The 19,442-nt window shown below is 43.4% G+C and overlaps 1 protein-coding gene across 1 annotated transcript; it reads left to right on the plus strand.

The window, feature by feature from the left end:
• Nucleotides 1-14,302: 14,302 nt before the first annotated feature.
• Nucleotides 14,303-17,337, plus strand: LOC112304984 (CD209 antigen-like protein C). Its single transcript, XM_024560655.3, has 8 exons — nt 14,303-14,459; nt 14,595-14,672; nt 14,793-14,879; nt 15,181-15,240; nt 15,521-15,598; nt 15,840-15,991; nt 16,412-16,524; nt 16,917-17,337. The coding sequence occupies exons 1-8, from the start codon at nt 14,390-14,392 to the stop codon at nt 17,104-17,106; spliced, it is 828 nt and encodes a 275-aa protein (XP_024416423.1). The 5' UTR covers nt 14,303-14,389; the 3' UTR covers nt 17,107-17,337.
• Nucleotides 17,338-19,442: the final 2,105 nt, after the last annotated feature.

Here is a 19,442-nt window from a genome sequence, read left to right on the forward strand (position 1 = left end):
ACCCGAAAGGAAAAAACCCCAAACACTCAAAATTATGGAGACTGAATAGCATGCTATTAAACAATGAATGGGTCGGGGGAACCAAGATGGCGGCGTAGGTAGACACACTGCGCCTCCTCGCACAACCAGAACTGACAGAGAATCGAACAGCAAGGGGGACCAACACCAAGAAAATAGAAAATAACCATTCATCCAGACTGGTAGGAGGGGCGGAGACGGGCACCAGGGTGGAGAGGACTCTCGTGTCTGTGGCGGGACTGAGACTGGCGGAGTGTGGGACAAATGGCGCAGGCAGTCCGAGCACTAGCGGACCCTGCGGCCCCACATTTGCACAGATAAACCCAGAGGGCTGGACTCAGAGTGGCGGAGAACGGGGCAGGCAGAGTGGCGGGTAGCACCCCGCAGCACCACATTCGCCCACAGATAAACCCGACAAACGACAGGGAGCGAAGCAAACCGCATAACCCAGGGCTCAAGCTCAGGGAAATAAAGCCTCAAACCTCTGATTGAAAACGCCCGTGGGGGTTGGGGCGGCAGCAGGAGAGACTCCCAGCCTCACAGGAGAGGTCATTGGAGAGACCCACAGGGGCCTAGAGTGTGCACAGGCCCACTTACTCGGGAACCAGCACCAGAGTGGCCCAGTTTGATTGTGGGTATCGGAGTGGAAGATTGAAATCCGGAGGAGAGTGAGGCGAGCGCCATTGCTCCCACTCGGCCCCTCCCCCACTTACAGCGTCACAGCGCTGCGACCAGCATTACCCCGCCCCGGTGAACACCTAAGGCTCCACCCCTTAAAGTAACAGACACGCCAAGAGAAACAAACAAAAAAAATGGCCCAAATGACAGAACACTTCAAAGCTCCTGAAAAAATACAACTAAGCGACGAAGAGATAGCCAACCTATCGGATGCACAGTTCAAAGCACTGGTTATCCATATGCTCACAGACTTGGTTGAATCTATTCGAAAAACAGATGAAAAAATGAAGCCTATGCTAAGAGAAACAAAGGAAAATGTACAGGGAACCAATAGTGATGAGAAGGAAACTGGGACTCAAATCAATGGTGTGGACCAGAAGGAAGAAACAAACATCCAACCAGAAAAGAATGAAGAAACAAGAACTTGGAAAAATGAGGAGAGGCTTAGGAACCTCCCGGACGCCTTGAAACGTTCCAGCATCCGAATTATAGGGGTGCCAGAAGGAGAAGAGGAAGAACAAAAAATTGAAAACTTATTTGAACAAATAATGAAGGAGAACTTCCCTAATCTGGCAAAGGAAATAGACTTCCGGGAAGTCCAGGAAGCTCAGAGAGTCCCAAAGAAGCTGGACCCAAGGAGGAACATGCCAAGGCACATCATAATTACATTACCCAAGATTAAACGCAAGGACCTACATCCAAGATTACTGTATCCAGCAAAGCTATCACTTAGAATGGAAGGGAAGATAAAGTGCTTCTCAGATAAGGTCAAGTTAAAGAAGTTCATCATCACCAAGCCCTTATTATATGAAATGTTAAAGGGAGTTACCTAAGAAAAAGAAGATAAAAAATAGGAACAGTAAAAATGACAGCAAACTCACAGTTATTAACGGCCACACATAAAACAAAAACGAGAGCAAACTAGGCAAACAACTGGAACATGAGGGTTGTCATTAAGGGAGTGGGAGGGGGAGAGAGGGGGAAAGGTACAGAGAATAAGAAGCATAGATGATAGGTGGAAAATAGACAGGGGAAGGGTAAAAATAGTGTAGGAAATGTAGAAGCCAAAGAACTTATAAGTATGACCTATGGACATGAACTATAGGGGGGGAATGTGGGAGGGAGGGGAGTGGGCAGGATGGAGTGGAGTGGGGGGGGAATGGGACAACTGTAATAGCATAATCAATAAATATATTAAAAAAAAAAAACAATGAATGGGTCAAGAACGAGATTAGGGAAGAAATCTAAAACTTTCTGGAAACAAATGAAAATGAACTCACAACAACCCAAAACCTATGGGGTACAGGAAAGGCAGTCCTGAGAGGGAAGTTCATAGCAATACAGGCCTACCTTAAGAAGTTAGAAACAGTTCAAACAAACAACCTAACCCTACACCTACAAGAACTGGAGGAACAACAACAAAGACAGCCCAGAGCAAGCAGAAGGAAGGAAATAACGAAGATCAGAGCAGAGTGAAATGACATAGAGACTAAAAGCACAATTCTAAGGATCAATGAATCCAGGAGCTGGTTCTTTGAAAAGATAAACAAAATCAGCAAGCCTTTAAGTAGGCTCATCAAGAAAAAAAGAGAGAGGACCCAAATAAATACAATCAGAAATGGAAGAGGAGAGACTACAACTAAAACCACCAAAATATAAAGGATTGTAACAAATTACCATGAAGAACTATATGCCAAGAAATGTGAAAACCTATATAGAATGGACAAATTTCTAGAAAAATATAACCTTCCAAAACTCAATTAAGATGAATCAGAAAGCCTGAACGGACCAATAACACCTGATGAAATTGAAACACTAATCAAAAAGCTTCCGACACACAAAAGCCCTGAACCAGACGGTTTCACAGGAGAATTCTACAAAGCATTTAAGGGAGAGCTAACCCCCATCCTCCACAGATTATTTCAAAAAATTCAAGAAGATGGAAGACTCCCAAACTGGTTTTATGAACCCAACATCATCCCAATCTCAAAACCAGATAAAGACATAACAAAGAAAGAAAACTTCAGGCCAATATCGCTGATGAACATAGATGCTAAAATCCTCAACAAAATATTGGCAAACCGCATCCAACAATATATTAAAAAGATCATACACCATGACCAAGTGGGATTCATCCCAGGGATGCAAGGATGATACAATATTCACAAATCAATAAACATAATACACCACATAAACAAAAGCAAAGACAAAAATCACACGATCATATCAATAGATGCAGAAAAAGCATTTGATAAGATACAGCACCCATTTCTGATAAAAACATTCAGCAAAGTGGGAATAGAGGGAGCATTCCTCAACATAATAAAGGCCATATATGAGAGACCTACAGCCAACATCATACTCAATGGACAAAAACTTAGAGCTTTCCCACTAAGATCAGGAACAAGACAACGATGCCCTCTCTCACCACTCCTACTCAACATAGTATTGGAAGTCCTAGCCACAGCAATCAGACAAGAAAAAGCAATAAAAGGCATCCAAATTGGAAAGGAGGAAATGAAACTGTCACTGTTTGCAGATGACATGCTAGTGTACATGGAAAATCCTATAGACTCCACCAAAAAACTACTTGACCTAATAAATGAATTTGGCAAAACAGCTGGATACAAAGTCAATACTCAGAAATCAAAGGCATTCCTGTATACCAACAACAAAACTGCAGAAACAGAAATAAGGGAAAAAATCCCATTTGATATAGCAACAAGAAAAATAAAGTACCTAGGAATAAACCTAACCAAGGAGGTAAAAGACCTGTACTCAGAAAACTACACAACAGTGAAGAAAGAAATTAAGGAAGACACAAACAAATGGAAGCACATACCATGCTCATGGATTGGAAGAATTAACATCATCAAAATGGCTATACTACCCAAAGCAATTTATAGATTCAATGCAATCCCTATTAGAGTACCCATGACCTATTATTTCACAGATATAGAACAAACATTTCAGAAATTTATATGGAACAATAAACGACCCCGAATAGCTGCAGCAATTTTGAGAAAGAAGAACAAAGCAGGAGGGATCACAATACCAGATATCAAACTGTATTACAAGGCCAATGTAATCAAAACAGCCTGGTACTGGAATAAAAACAGGCACATAGACCAATGGAACAGAACAGAGAGCCCAGAAATAAACTCAAGCCTTTATGGTCAATTAATATTTGACAAAGGATGCAGGAGCATAAAATGGAGCAAAAACAGCCTCTTCAACAGATGGTGTTGGGAGATCTGGACAGCTACGTGCAAAAAAATGAAACTCGATCACCAACTTACGCCATACACGAAAATAAACTCAAGATGGATAAAAGACTTAAATGTAAGCCGTAACACCATAAAAGTCCTTGAGGAAAACATTGGCAGGAAAATCTCAGACATTCCATGCAGCAACATCCTCACAGACACATCCCCTAAAGCAAGGGACATAAAGGAAAGAATAAACAAATGGGACCTCATCAAAATAAAAAGCTTCTGCATGGCTAAAGAAAACAGCACCAAATTACAAAGAGAACCAACAGTATGGGAAAACATATTTGCCAATGATACCTCAGACAAGGGCCTGATCTCCAAAAGATATAAAGAACTCACACAACTCCACTCCAGGAAGACAGAGAACCCAATTAAAAAATGGGCAAAGGACTTGAACAGACACTTCTCCAAGGAAGACATACAGAGGGCCCAGAGACATGAAAAGATGCTCAGCATCACTAGCCATCAGAGAGATGCAAATTAAAACCACAATGAGGTACCATCTCACACCAGTCAGAGTGGCCAACATAAACAAATCCACAAACAAATGTTGGAGAGGATGCGGAGAAAAGGGAACCCTAGTGCACTGTTGGTGGGAATGCAGACTGGTGAGGCCACTGTGGAAAACAGTATGGAATTTCCTCAGAAAACTAAAAATGGAACTGCCCTTTGACCCAGCAATTCCGCTGCTGGGATTATATCCTAAGAACACTGAAACACCAATCCAAAAGAACCTGTGCACCCCAATGTTCATAGCAGCACTATTTATAATAGCCAAGTACTGGAAGCAACCTAAGTGCCCATGAGCAAATGAGTGAACCAAAAAACTATGGTACATTTACACAATGGAACTCTACGCAGCAGAGAGAAAGAAGGAGCTTATACCCTTTGCAACAGCATGGATGGAAGTGGAGAGCATTATGTTAAGTGAAATAAGGCAGGCGGTGAGGGACAAATACCATATGATCTCACCTTTAACTGGAACATAATAAATAGAAAAAAAAAAAAGGAAACAAAATATAACCAGAGACATTGAAGTTAAGAACAATCTAACAATGGACAGGGGGGCGTGGAGGGGACAGTGGGTAGAGGGGATTACAGGAACTACTATAAAGGACACATGGACAAAATCAAGGGGGAGGGTGGAAGTGGGGGAGGGACGGCGGGTTGGATGGGGTGGGGTGGAGGGATGGGGAGAAAAGCCACACAACTCTAATCGAATAACAATAAATAATTAAAATAAAAAAATAAAATAAAGTCTACTCTAGATATTAAAAAAAAGCATAATTGTGTAGGTATAGAATAGACAGGGGGATGTTAAGGACAGTATAGGCAATGGAGAATCCAAGGAACTTGCATGAATAACCCATGGACATGTACTAAGAGGGGAATCACTGGAGGAAAGGGGTAACTGAGCAGAGGGGGACAAAGGGAGACAATTGGGACAACTATTATAGCATAATCAATAAAATATACTTAAAAATAAAAAGTAAAGTCTTTTAAAAATATATTTATTGATTATGCTATTACAGTTGTCCCATTTCCCCCTCTTCACTCCACTCCATCATGCCCACCCCCTCCTTCCCACATTCCCCCCCCTATAGTTCATGTCCATGGGTCATACATATGAATTCTTTGGCTTATACATTTCGTATACTATTCTTACCCTCACCCTATTTTCCACCTATCATTTATGCTACTTATTCTCTGTACCTTTCCCCATCTCTCCCCCTCCCACTCCCCTATTGATAACCCTCCATGTGATCTCCATTTCTGTGGTTCTGTTTCTGTTCTAGTTGTTTGCTTAGTTTGCTTTTGTTTTTGTTTTAGGTGTGGTTGTTAATAACTGTGAGTTTGGTGTCATTTTTATTGTTCATATTTTTAATCATCTTTTTCTTAGATAAATCCCTTTAACATTTCATATAATAAGGGCTTGGTGATGATGAACTCCTTGAACTTGACCTTATCTGAGAAGCACTTTATCTGCCCTTCCATTCTAAATGATAGCTTTGCTGGATACAGTAATCTTGGATGTGGGTCCTTGTCTTTCATGACTTGGAATACTTCTTTCCAGCCCCTTCTTGCCTGTAAGGTCTCTTTTGAGAAATCAGCTGACAGTCTTATGGGAACCCCTTTGTAGGTAACTGTGTCCTTATCTCTTGCTGCTTCTAAGATTCTCTCCTTCTGTTTCATCTTCGGTAATGTAATTATGATGTGCCTTGGTGTGTCCCTCCTTGTGTCCAGCTTCTTTGGGACTCTCTGAGCTTCCTGGACTTCCTGGAAGTCTATTTCCTTTGCCAGAGTAGGGAAGTTCTCCTTCATTATTTGTTCAAATAAGTTTTCCATTTTTTGTTCTTCCTCTTCTCCTTCTGGCACCCCTATAATTTGGATGTTGGAATGTTTCAAGATGTGCTGGAGGTTCCTAAGCCTCTCCTCATTTATCTGAATTCTTGTTTCTTCATTGTTTTCTGGTGGGATGTTTCTTTCTTCCTTCTGGTCCATACCACTGATTTGAGTCCCAGTTTCCTTCCCATCACTATTGGTTCCCTGTACATTTTCCTTTGTTTCCCTTAGCATAGCCTTCATTTTTTCATCTAATTTGCCACCAAATTCAACCAATTTTGTGAGCATCCTAATTACCAGTGTTTTGAACTGTGCATCTGGTAGGTTGGCTATGTGTTCACTGCTTAGTTGAATTACTTCTGGAGCTTTGGTCTGTTTTTTCATTTGTGCCATTTTTTTTTTTTGCTTCCATGCGCCTGTTATGTAAAGGGGTGGAGCCTTAAATGTTCACCAGGGCAGGGTAATGCTGGACGCTGCACTGTGACACTGTATGTGGGCGAGGGGCCGAGAGGGAGCAATGGCGCCTGCTCCACTCTCTGCCGGATTGCAGTCACTCCCTCTGCTATCCACAATCAAACTAGGTCCCTCTAGTGTTGATTCCCGAGTGGGTGGGCTTGTGCACACTCTAGGCCCCTGTTGGTCTCTCCCTCGGACTCTCCTGTGAGGCTGGGAGTTTCTCCTGTTGGTGCCTCAACCCCCACGGTGTTTTCCCTCAGAGGTTCGAGGCTTTATTTTCCTGAGCTGGAGCCCTGGGTTGTGCAGTCTGTTTCACCTCCCCACTGTTCTTCTGGGTTTATCTATGCACGAATGTGGGGCACGGGGTCTGCTAGGGGTCACACTGCCTACCCCTTCCTTCCACAATCCCCCACGTCTCTGGGTCTGGCCACAGCAACGTGAGTCCTCCGCCCCAGCTGCCTTTCTCCACCCATCCTACTGGTCTGGATGAATGTTTCTTCTTTATCTCCTTGGTTGTCAGACTTCTGTGCGGTTTGATTTTCTGTCAGTTCTGGTTGTTTTTGTTTTTAAATCGTTGTTGTCTTTCTTTTGGTTGTGGGAGGAGGTGCAGTGTGTCTACATACACCTCCATCTTGGTTTCCCCTCACATTTCAGAAATTTATATGGAACCATAAACGACCCTTAATAGCTGCAGTAATTTTGAGAAAGAATAACAAAGCAGGAGGGATCACAATATCTCCTATCAAACTGTATTACAAAGCCACTGTAATCGTAAAAGCCTGGTACTGGCATAAAAACAGGCACATAGATAATGGAACAGAACGGAGAGCCTAGAAATAAACCCAAGTCTCTATGGTCAATTAATATTTGAGAAAGGAGGCAGGAGCATAAAATGGAGCAAAGATAGCCTCTTCAACAAATGGTGCTGGGAGTGGACAGCTATGTGCAAAAAAAAAAGAAACTCGATCACCAACTTACACCATGCACATAAAGAAATTCAAGGTGGATAAAAGACTTAAATATAAGTCGTAACACCATAAAAGTCCTAGAGGAAAACATTGGCAGGAAAATCTCAGACATTCCTCGCAGCAACATCCTCACAGACATGTCCCCTAAAGCAAGGGACATAAAGGAAAGAATAAACAAATGGGACCTCATCAAAATAAAAAGCTTCTGCATGGCTGAAGAAAACAGCATTAAAATGAAAAGAGAACCAACAGTATGGGAAAACATATTTGCCAATGATACCTCAGACAAGGAAGGGCTTGATCTCCAAAATATATAAAGAACTCACATGACTCCACTCCAGGAAGACAGAGAACCCAATTAAAAAATAGGCAAAGGACTTGAACAGACACTTCTCCAAGGAAGACATGCAGAGGGCGCAGAGACATATGAAAAGATGCTCAGCATCACTAGCCATCAGAGAGATGCAAATTAAAACCACAATGAGGTACCATCTCACACCAGTCAGAGTGGCCAACATAAACAAATCCACAAACAAATGTTGGAGAGGATGCGGAGAAAAGGGAACCCTAGTGCACTATTGGTGGGAATGCAGACTGGTGCAGCCACTGTGGAAAACAGTATGGAATTTCCTCAGAAAACTAAAAATGGAACTGCCTTTTGACCCAGCAATTACGCTGCTGGGATTATACCCTAAGAGCCCTGAAACACCAATCCAAAAGAACCTGTGCACCCCAATGTTCATAGCAGCACAATTTATAATAGCCAAGTACTGGAAGCAACCTAAGTGCCCATGAGCAAATGAGTGGATCAAAAAACTATGGTACATTTACACAATGAAATTCTACAAAGCCGTGAGAAGGAAGGAGCTTATACCTTTTGCAACAGCATGGATGGAATTGGAGAGTATTATGCTAAGTGAAATAAGGCAGCGGTGAGGGACAAATACCATATGATCTCACCTTTAACTGGAACATAATCAACAAAAGAAAATGCAAACATAATATAACCAGAGACATTGAAGGTAAGAACAATTTAACAATAGTCAGAGGGGAGGGCGGAAGGGACAGTGGGGAGAAGGGTTTTCAGGAAGTACAATAAAGGACCCATGGACAAAACCAAGAGGGAGGTTGGAAGTAGGGGAGGGAGGTGGGTTTGGCTGGAGTGGGGTAGAAGGGTGAGGAGAAAATGCAGACAACTGTAATTGAACAACAATAAAATAATTTGAGAAAAAGAAATAACTCCCTTAAGCAAGTACATCAGCACTGAAGAAAGAGCCTTAGTGATAGACCTTCGCTTTGCTTTGTATGTCAAAACTGCTCCCTGAAAAATAATTATCACATTGCATTGCAAATCTGTCTGCAATTGAATCATAAAGTACATGAAACAAACCAACAAAAAAGGATTCTATATCCAGGAAAACTAAGAAAGAATCTTGAAAGCAACAAGAGAGAATGTCTCATCATGTACAAGTGATCCCCAGTAAGGTCAACAGTTTATTTGTCATCAGAAACCAATGAGGCCAGAGGGAAGACATATTTGGGGTGCTGAAATAAGAAAAAAAATCTGTCAACAAAGAATCCTATATCCAGGAAAACTATGTTATTCACCCACAGAAATGAATAAAGTAATGACAAGTGACAACATTGATGAACCTTGAAAACATTATGCTAGGTGAAAGAAGTCAGACAGAAAGAATGTTGTATGATTCCATTTATATGAAATATACTGAGTAGGTAAATTGATAGAGATAGAATGTAGGTTTTCAGGCTCTGTGGGGAGGTGGGAAGGGGGAGTGTCTTCTTAAATGGTATGAGGTTTTCTTTTGGAATGATGACAATGTTCTGGAACTAGATGGTGATTGTTGCCCAACATTGCGAATGTACTGAATGTCACTGAATTGTATAGTTTAAATGGTAAATTTTATATTATGTGTATTTTAACACAATAAAAGAAATGAAGGGAGTCTTTCAGGACAGAAATGTGAATCTACATAGGTAAATGTAATAGAGAGTATAAATGCATTTTTGTTTGTTATTCCTTCCCCCCATGTGATTTAAAAGACAACTGTATAATATAATAATTAGATATTAAAGTTGATGAGCACACATGTATGGAGATGTAATTTGTGATAATAGCAGCATAAAGGGAGGGGAAATGGAACTATATAGGAGCAAAGTTTTGCGTACTATTAAAATTGAGATGTTAATAGTAATTCCCGGGATAAGCACTAGGAAAATAATTCAAAAATAAATAGTAAAAAAACCAAGAAAATTTAAATGATACACTAGAAAACAACCATTTAATACAAAAAAAGATAGTAATGGAAGAACTGAGAAACAAAAAGACATAGGGCATATAAAAAACAAATAGCAAAATGGGAGGTATAAACCCTGCCTTATCAGTAATCACATTAAATATAAATGGGTTAAATTCTCCAATTCAAAGGCAGAGATTGACAGATGGATAAAAAATGATCTAATTAGGATGCATCTGGTCAAGATGGCAGCATAGGCAGACATAACTTGCCTCCTTGTACAACCACATCAAAATTACAACTAAAATATAGAACAACCATCACTCAGAACCATCAGAACTCAAATTGAATGGAAGTCTGACAAATACAGAATTAAACACCACATCCACCCAGACTGGTAGGAGAGGTGCAGTGTGGAATAGGCTGGCCCCCACCCACGTGGGGTGGATAAAAATTCAGGCAGGATATCATGGGAGTGAGGAGTCCCAGCCCATACCAGGCTCCTAGCCCAGAGTTCCAGTGCCATAAGTCCCCACAACTTCTGGCTGCAAAAACCAGCGGAACTTGAGTTGGTGGAAGAAACTTCTGGATCCCCAAGCTGTTCCTCTTAAAGAACCCATACAGGTACTCACCTACTCAGACTCACTCCTTCAGAGCCCCAGCACCAGGGTAGCAGCTTGAAAGACACCAGTGGCATACAGGAAGAAATTGAAGTGTCTGACATCAAGGCAAGCAGAGGCCATTGTCCCTTTTCTGAATCCTCCTCCAAAAGAGCCACAGAAGTAGCAGGCTGGTGCCATATCTGAGACTTCATCCAGCTGGCCAACAGTGTTTGACCCACCTTGGAGATCGCCAGAGACTCCACCTCACCCAAGTTACCGGCCCACTCAAGGTGCTTTTCCATATGGACTGGTCCTGGCTCATGCTTCACAACTTCCTAAATCCTCCCAAACAAGCAACAGCTGGCCTCAGTGAACCTCAGGCCTGGCAATAGCAGCAGCCCGTCTAGATTCACAGCTTGGCTTGGCCTAGGAATCTGCAAGCCCTGTACAAGTAGCAGCCATCTCAGATTGCTTTATAGCTCGGGCATGGTGGGGGCTGAACTTGTCCTGAACCACCTGGGAAATCCCAGAGCCTTCACACCCAGTGGGCGGTACAGACTATGTCAGAGCACCACCACCCTGCCTCTGCACAGCCGATCCTCCACAGAAGGAAGAGATCAGTGGTCAGTGATCACAGCCAGTCTTTGAAGCTGACTGGCTTGGGTAAATTCCTCTCATTGACCTGTCAACAGCAATCAAGACTCAACTACAGGAAGAGAGTGTACTGAGACCACATGAAGGGCACATCTCAAGTACCCAGCATGGGTGATTGGGGAGGACCCTACAGAATACCTACTACATTAGGCCACTATCAATGCACAGAGTCAAAGCAGCTCTACCTAATACATAGAAACAAACACAGGGAGCCTGCCAGATGGGAAGAAAAAGAAACATGGCCCAAATGTGAAAGAACAGGTCAAAACTCCAGAAAAAGAGCTAAACGAATTGGAGATAAGCAATCTATCAGATGCAAGGTTGAAAACACTGGTTATAAGGATGCTCAAGGAACTTAGTGAGGACCTCAGCAACATAAAAAAGGCCCAGTCAGAAATTAAGGATAATAAAGAAATAAAGAACAATTTACAGGGAAACAATAGTAGAGTGGATGAAGCCAGAATCAATTCAATGATTTGGAATGTAAGGAAGCAAAAAACAACCAATCAGAACAACAACAAGAAAAAATAATCCAAAAGCATGAGGAGAGTATAATCCAAAAAATGAGGATAGCTTCTGGGACAACTTCAAGAGGTCCAACATTTACATCATAGGGATGCCAGGAGGAAAAGAGAAAGAGCAAGAAATTGGAAATCTATCTGAAAAAATAATGAAAGAAAACTTCACTAATTTGGTGAAGGAAATAGACATGCAAGACCAGGAAGCACAGAGAGTCCCAAACAAGATGGATGCAAAGAGGTACACTCCAAGACAAATCATAATTAAAGTGTCAAAGTTAAAGATAAAGACAGAATCTTAAAAGCAACAAGAGAAAAGAAGTTAGTTGCCTGCAGAGGAGTTCCCAAAAGACTGTCAGCTGATTTCTCAAAAGAAACTTTGCAGGCTAGAAGGGATTGGCAAGAAATATTCAAAGTCATGAAAAGTAGGGACCTACAAGCAAGATTGCTTTACCCAGCAAAGGTATCATTTAGAATGGAAGAGCAGATGAAGAGCTTCCCAGACAAGAAAAAACTAAAAGAGTTCATCATTACCAAACCATTATTATATGAAATGTTAAAGGGACTTATTTAAGAAAAAAATGATTAAAACTATGAACAATAAAATGGCAATAAATACATATCTATCAACAGATGAACCTAAAAAATGAACTAAGCAAACAGGAAGGACAGAGACAGAATCATGGATACAGAAAACATTTTGATGGTAGAGGTAAGAGGGGGGTGTATGGGGATGGGTAAAGAGGTGAGGGGATTAAGAAGTACAATTAGGTTACCCTGGCTGGTGTAGCTCAGTGGATTGAGCACTGGCCTGCGAACCAAAGGGTCATCAGTTTGATTCCCAGTCAGGGAACATGCCTGAGTTGTGGGCCAGGTCCCCAGTAGGGGGTGCACGAGAGGCAACCACACATTGATGTTTTTCTCCCTCTTTCCCTACTTTCCCCTCTGTCTAAAAATAAATACATAAAATCTAAAAAAAAGAAGTACAAATAGGTAGTTAAAGAATAGCCATGGGGATGTTAAGTACAGCATAGGAGATGGAGTAGCCAAAGAACATATATGCATGACCCATATTCATGAACAATGATGTGGTGATTGTCTGAGGGAGTGGGGGATGCTGGGTGGAGTGGAGCAAAGTGGGAAAAATCAGGACAACTGTAATAGCATAATCAATAAAATATAATTAAAAAATAAAATAACAAGTGATCTAATATGCTGTCCATAGAGTGTGTAGATGTAGATGTGAACCAAACCAACTTCATCTCTGTGTCCAGATTTCATTTCATTTTTAAGTTTCATGCTGTGACCAACTTCACTGTCCTTAGCAAGCATATCAAAGACTTCTGGTTGATGATTATCTGTGTTCCTTAATATGTAGCCATAATTTTTTTTTTGTTAGTAACAGCCACAGTGGCATGACAACCAAGATATATATCAAGCTGGTGACATTACTGGTTTAAGCAATCACCTGTCACAAAACCATTAGGAAGTGTGCTCCTGGCACTATTTCGTTCTTTATCCCTTTGTCTTGTCAATCACTAGTATGTAAGTTATACTACAAAAAAAGCACTGTAACAGGAGTCTGGTAGTAAAGAATAATTTGCCCAGATTTCTAGGTCATCTGTGCTGCTCCAGCCCAATCTTCTTGTAGCTAAAGAATACTACTTCATTCTTCTGTCTGAAGATTTCTCCTTAAGGTGGCCATTTCCCCTTTGCCCCACTGTTGTACACAGATTCACTTTAGATTAAAATTAAAGACAGTAAGTAACATAAAATTTATTGAATCAGATAGGAAACTAGGAGTTCATACATAAATAAATCCAAAGCTTGATACGCTAGTTTCAAAGTGACTCTCTACAAAGTACTTAGTATTTGCAACAGGGGAAAGGGTACTGCTTAGTGCAGTGGTTAAGCAGCGACTCAGGGGTCTCCCTGCCTGAGGTCTAATTCCCAGCCCCATCACTTAAAAGCTGTGTGACCTCAGACAGTTGCTTGTCCTCTCTGTTTCTGTTTCCTCATTTGTGAAGCAGGATAATAACCGTACCTTTTTCATAGGTCTATTGTGAGAATTAATGCTCCTCAGCCAAAGACCACCAGGAGCACACCTGTAGTGTTTTATTTGTTGCAGTGAGGGAGAACGCACAGCACAGGGTGCTGGGGGCACATGGGCTAAGTGCTATTACTACTGAGTATTTATCATTGGGGTAGGAAATTCATACCCATTAATAGTGCTCTGTATTAGACCTCACAATAACAGTCAGAGGCAGAGTAATTGTTCCATGTTACTGCTGAGGAAACTGAGGTTCTGATAAGGTGGAGCTGAAGGTTCCAGGACTGGGTAGGAATTGGAGCAGTGCTTTCTGGCACCAGTGTTCAGTGCAAAGCTTCTGTCCCCTCCCTCCCCCCTCCCTCCCTGCAAATGACTGACTTCTCTCATAGCTGTGTCAGGCATTTCATTTCTACCCCCAATTTTCTTGAGAGGAAGTGGTGTCCCCATGTAGGTTCCTTGTTCTTCTTCCTGAGTTGTGGAAGAACAGACCTGAGGAGGGGCTGCTGAGAACAATACATGACGCTATAAAAACCACAGGCTAGAGCAGAGTGGGACAGAACGGGCAGGGGAAGAGAATGGCGGAGATCTGTGTCCCCAAGGAGCCAGATGGCCTTGATGAGGCTGAGCCCCCTTTCTGGCATGATGGTGGGGAGGGCAGGGCTCCAGGGTCCTGAGGGTTCCAGGTCTGGCCTCCAGCCTGCAAGGAGGGGAGAGGGTCTGGTCTCCAGCAGGGCTCAGCAGGCTTTGAAAGTTCAGCTAAATGTATTCTGTCCTGTTTAGAGGAGAGGGAGGTATTCCAAAGCAAGAGATCAGCTGAGAAAGACCCTGGGCTACCCAGGATATTAAGAAGCTTGCCAGGTACTGGGGTGGGTGGTTCAGGAGCAGGCACTTGGGGAAGGGGGCAGCTGGGTGGCCCCCTCCGGCATGGGTGGGTGGGGCGGGGTCTGTCTCTAGCCCCTAGCTCTGCCCATCCTGCAGGATGTCTGACCCGGGCCCCTCTGCTTCTGATGCTGCTTCTCATCTCTTTGGGTCTCTTCATGCTCATGCTGATCACCCTGGTTCAAGGTGAGTCAGGGGTTGGGGCCTCGATTCCTGAGTCCCTTGGGTTTTTTTTTCTGGGATGGTCTTTGCCCTTTGTCCTCAGAACCACTAGGGCAGGGATGTCGGGACGCTGTCACCTCCTGTGTGACTGTGGGCTGATTACTACCTCTCTGAGTCTGTCTCCTCATCTGTGAAATGCAGCTCATCTTCTTCCTGGTGGGTTTGTGGGGTGGGCTGGGTTCTCAGAGACCTTGCAACTGAACTGGGTGCAGGGTCAGGCATACAGTGGGCATGCATAAAGGGGGAACTCTCTGCTCTGTTGTAGTCTCCAGGATCCAACAATCCTTGCCAAGAGAGATGGAGCATCAGGGGAGCCGCAGCCCGGGTGAGGTTGGAGGCTGGGTTCTGCAGTGGGAGAGAGGGCTCTGAGTTGTGTGACCTTGGACGAGCCACTGCTGTGGGGTAAAGAGGGCAGGTAAAGTGGAGGAGGGGACTGGATCCCTGTGTGAGGTCCTGGGGGTCCCCAATGTCAGGCAAGTTGCTCCTAAGGCTGTTTTCTCCTTTGTATAATGGGCTGCCATGGTCACTGTGAGAGGCAGAGATGAGGCCCTCTCTGCATCAAACACACAGTAGGTGCTTAATAAGTAATTGAAGTCTTCTTCCAGGGGTTGTTCTGCAGGAGCCAATGAAATCAGATCTGGAGGAGATCCACCAGCAGCTGGCCTGGATGAACGCCACTTTAAGTAAGGTTCAGACACCAAGGAAGGAGTTGTGGGGTCACAGATGGCCCTGAGGCTCACCTTCCATGGCTGCCAGTCCAGAATCGGCAGGGCGGGTATGGGAACTTTCTCATGGCTTTCTTGGGGACTGAGCTGACAGCTGCACAAAGGGGCCTGACCACAGATATGATGATGGTGTTGGGGGCCTGGAAGCCTACTGGCCCATCTCCCAGCTGCTGGACCCAACCCTACCCCTGCTCCCCAGCTGGCCTGTGCCGTCCCTGCCCCTGGAACTGGGACTTCTTCCAGGGAAACTGCTATGCCTTCTCCCAGACCCGAAGAACCTGGAAAGCTTCTGTCTCCGACTGTCAGGATATGAATGCCCAGCTGGTGGTTGTCAACAATGCTGAGGAGCAGGTATACTGGGCCTGGTTCCTGTCTGGGGCTGGGCCAGGCAACTGGTCAACAAAAAGCCTCCTGATGCCCTCCTTTGTTCTCTGAGAGATGGAGGTGCAGGGGGAGATGCAGTTGAGGAAGGCTTCCTGGATGAGGAATCATGATGGACTGAGAAATGTCCTATGAGAGGAGCCCATGTATGGAAAGAAAGGAAACTCAGAGTAATCCTTCCTTTGTCACATAAGTGGACTGAGACATAAGCTGACACATTCCCACACATTCACAGCATTAATGCACAAGTGAACACATACAACTTATGTAGGGACTACAGGCTAGACCACAGAAAGGCTTCTGTGGGAGGCAGGGGACCACAGGAATGTGGGTAGACCTAGAATGGGAGGCCTTCACAAATCTTCCTCCTGATATCTCCCCTTCCTCCAGAAATTCCTGCAATTTTGGAATACCAGAAATGATAAGCCTGCTTGGATTGGCCTCACTGACCACCACAATGAAGGGTCCTGGCAATGGGTGGACAACAGTCCCCTTCTTCTCAGGTGACCTCCCAGCAACAATGGCCTGGGAGGGGAAGGGTAGGGAAGAGACTTGCACCCCAAACCAGGGGTGCTCAGACTCTGGGATTGAAAAGCATCACCTGAGAAAGTGAGTTGAGACGCAGAGTCCTGCATCCACCTGTGGTGGGGTGGCGGGGTGGGGGTGGTGATTCTGACTCTCTAAGTCTAGGTACAGGCCCAGGAATCTTTATTTTCACTTTGCCAGAGCTGATTGAGGGAGGTGGTGTTTGAACCCACATTTTGAAAATCCTGCCTCTGAATTCACTACCCTCTGGCTGGTTCTTGGAAATTTGCTGCCAAAAGCCATGGACTAGTGGGTTTGGGGGTGAGCCCTGGGTTGGGGAGGGGACTCATGTTTCTGATGGTGTTCACAGCTTCTGGAAACAAGGGGAACCTAACAGTCAAGGAGATGAAGATTGTGTGGAATTGTACAGTGATGGCTGGAATGATAAGAAATGTAGCGCAGAACTCTTCTGGATCTGTGAGAAGCCCTCAGGGCTGTGCCCAGGCCTCAGAGAGACTCTGTCCCCTACCCAACCCATGCCCCTCAACGGTCCCCAGTGATCAAGCAATTTGGGTATGCACTCTGCTAGCCCTTTTCTGGCCCCACACACTTGTTTGTTGTTTTTTCCCCCCCCACAGGAACTGAGGTTTTTCAGATACTGAGATTCTGAGACCCCCTTCTCCTTTAAGGCCCATCCCTCCATAGGCTATAGACCATCTCCTATTGATAGTCTCAGTGCCTACATTTAGCCTCTATGCCATCCTCTTAATAAAGTCACACACTGCATGATACTTTCCATTGAACTTATTGTATATTCTTTTGCCTTTGTTTCAATTACTACAGTTCAATAGTATGGCTGACAAACACTAGGACATTGTCTTCTCTCAATGTTTCTACTACTGTGCATTTTATTTCCCAGATACAGTTTTGAATCAGTTTGTAATTTTGGTTGGGAATATACATGTGCGTGTATATATCCGTCTATCTACTCATTCATGCATGAAGCAGGTATTTATTCAGGTACCTTTAAAGTGTCCTTCAGCAAAGTTTTATTATTTTGTCCATATATATATTGAAAAGACATTACTTCAGGTGTGTGTATTCATTTTTGATTGATACTGTAACAAATTACCACAACCTTGCTGGCTTGAAGCAATCCAAACTTATTATCTTAACAGTTCTGGAAGTCAGACCCAAGATGAAATTGGGCTTAAATCAAGCTGTTGGCAGGGCTGCATTCCTTTCCGGAGGTTCTAGGGGACTACCTGTTTTCTTGCTTTTCCAAGCTTCCAAAGGCTGTCTGCACTTCTTGGCTGGTGGCCCCTTTCTCCAGCTTCAAAACCACCACCTACATGAATCTTTCCCACTTTGCCTTGCTCAAATTCTGACCCTTCTGCTTCCTCTTTCACATTTAAAGGACCCTTTTGATTATATTGGGACCACCAGATAATTCCATATGATTTTACTATTTTAAGGGCAGTGAGTTAGGAACCCTATTTCTTTCTTTCTTTTTTTAAATATATTTATTGATTATGCTATTACAGTTGTCCCATTTCCCCCCCTTCACTCCACTCCATCATGCCCACTCTCTCCTTCCCACATTCCCCCAACTATAGTTCATGACCATGGGTCATACTTACAAGTTCTTTGGCTTCTACATTTCCTATACTATTCTTACCCTCCCCCTGTCTATTTTCTACCTACCATTTCTGCTACTTATTCTCTGTACCTTTCCCCCCTCTCTCCCCCTCCCACCCCCTGTTGATAACCCTCCATGTAACCTCCATTTCTGTGGTTCTGTTCCTGTTCTAGTTGTTTGCTTAGTTTTCTTTTGTTTTGGTTTTAGGTGTGGTTGTTAATAACTGTGAGTTTGCTGTCATTTTTACTGTTCATATTTTTAATCATCTTTTTCTTAGATAAATCCCTTTAACATTTCATGTAATAAGAGCTTGGTGATGATGAACTCCTTTAACTTGACCTTATCTGAGAAGCACTTTATCTGCCCTTCCATTCTAAATGAAAGCTTTGCTGGATAAAGCAATCTTGGATGTAGGTCCTTGCCTTTCACGACTTGGAATACTTCTTGCCAGCCCCTTCTTGCCTATAAGTTCTCTTTTGAGAAACCAGCTGACAGTCTTATGGGAACTCCTTTGTAGGTAACTGTGTCCTTATCTCTTGCTGCTTCTAAGATTCTCTCCTTATCTTTAATCTTGGGTAATGTAATTATGATGTGCCTTGGTATGTCCCTCCTTGTGTCCAGCTTCTTTGGGACTCTGAGCTTCCTGGACTTCCTAGAAGTCTATTTCCCTTGCCAGATTAGGGAACTTCTCCTTAATTGTTTGTTCAAATAAGTTTTCAATTTTTTGCTCTTCCTCTTCTCCTTCTGGCACCCCTATAATTCAGATGTTGGAATGTTTCAAGCTGTCCTGGAGGTTCCTAAGCCTCTCCTTATTTTTCTGAATTCTTGTTTCTTCATTGTTTTCTGGTGGGATGTTTCTTTCTTCCTTCTGGTCCATACCACTGATTTGAGTCCCAGTTTCCTTCCCATCACTATTGGTTACCTGTACATTTTCCTTTGTTTCCCTTAGCATAGCCTTCATTTTTTCATCTAATTTGCGACCAAATTCAACCAATTCTGTGAGCTTTCCGATTACTAGTGCTTTGAACTGTGCATCTGATAGGCTGGCTATCTCTTCCTCACTTAGTTGTATTTTTTCTGGAGCTTTGATCTGTTCTTTCATTTGGGCCATTTTTTTGTGTGTTGGCAACCCTGTTATGTAAAGGGGCAGAGCCTTAGGTGTTCACCCGGGGCGGGGTAATGCTGGTCGCCACACTGTGACACTGTATGTGGAGGAGGGTCCGAGAGGGAGCAATGGCGCCTGCTCCACTCTCTGCC

Source organism: Desmodus rotundus, chromosome 9, assembly GCF_022682495.2.
Source record: "Desmodus rotundus isolate HL8 chromosome 9, HLdesRot8A.1, whole genome shotgun sequence".
NCBI lineage: Eukaryota > Metazoa > Chordata > Mammalia > Chiroptera > Phyllostomidae > Desmodus > Desmodus rotundus.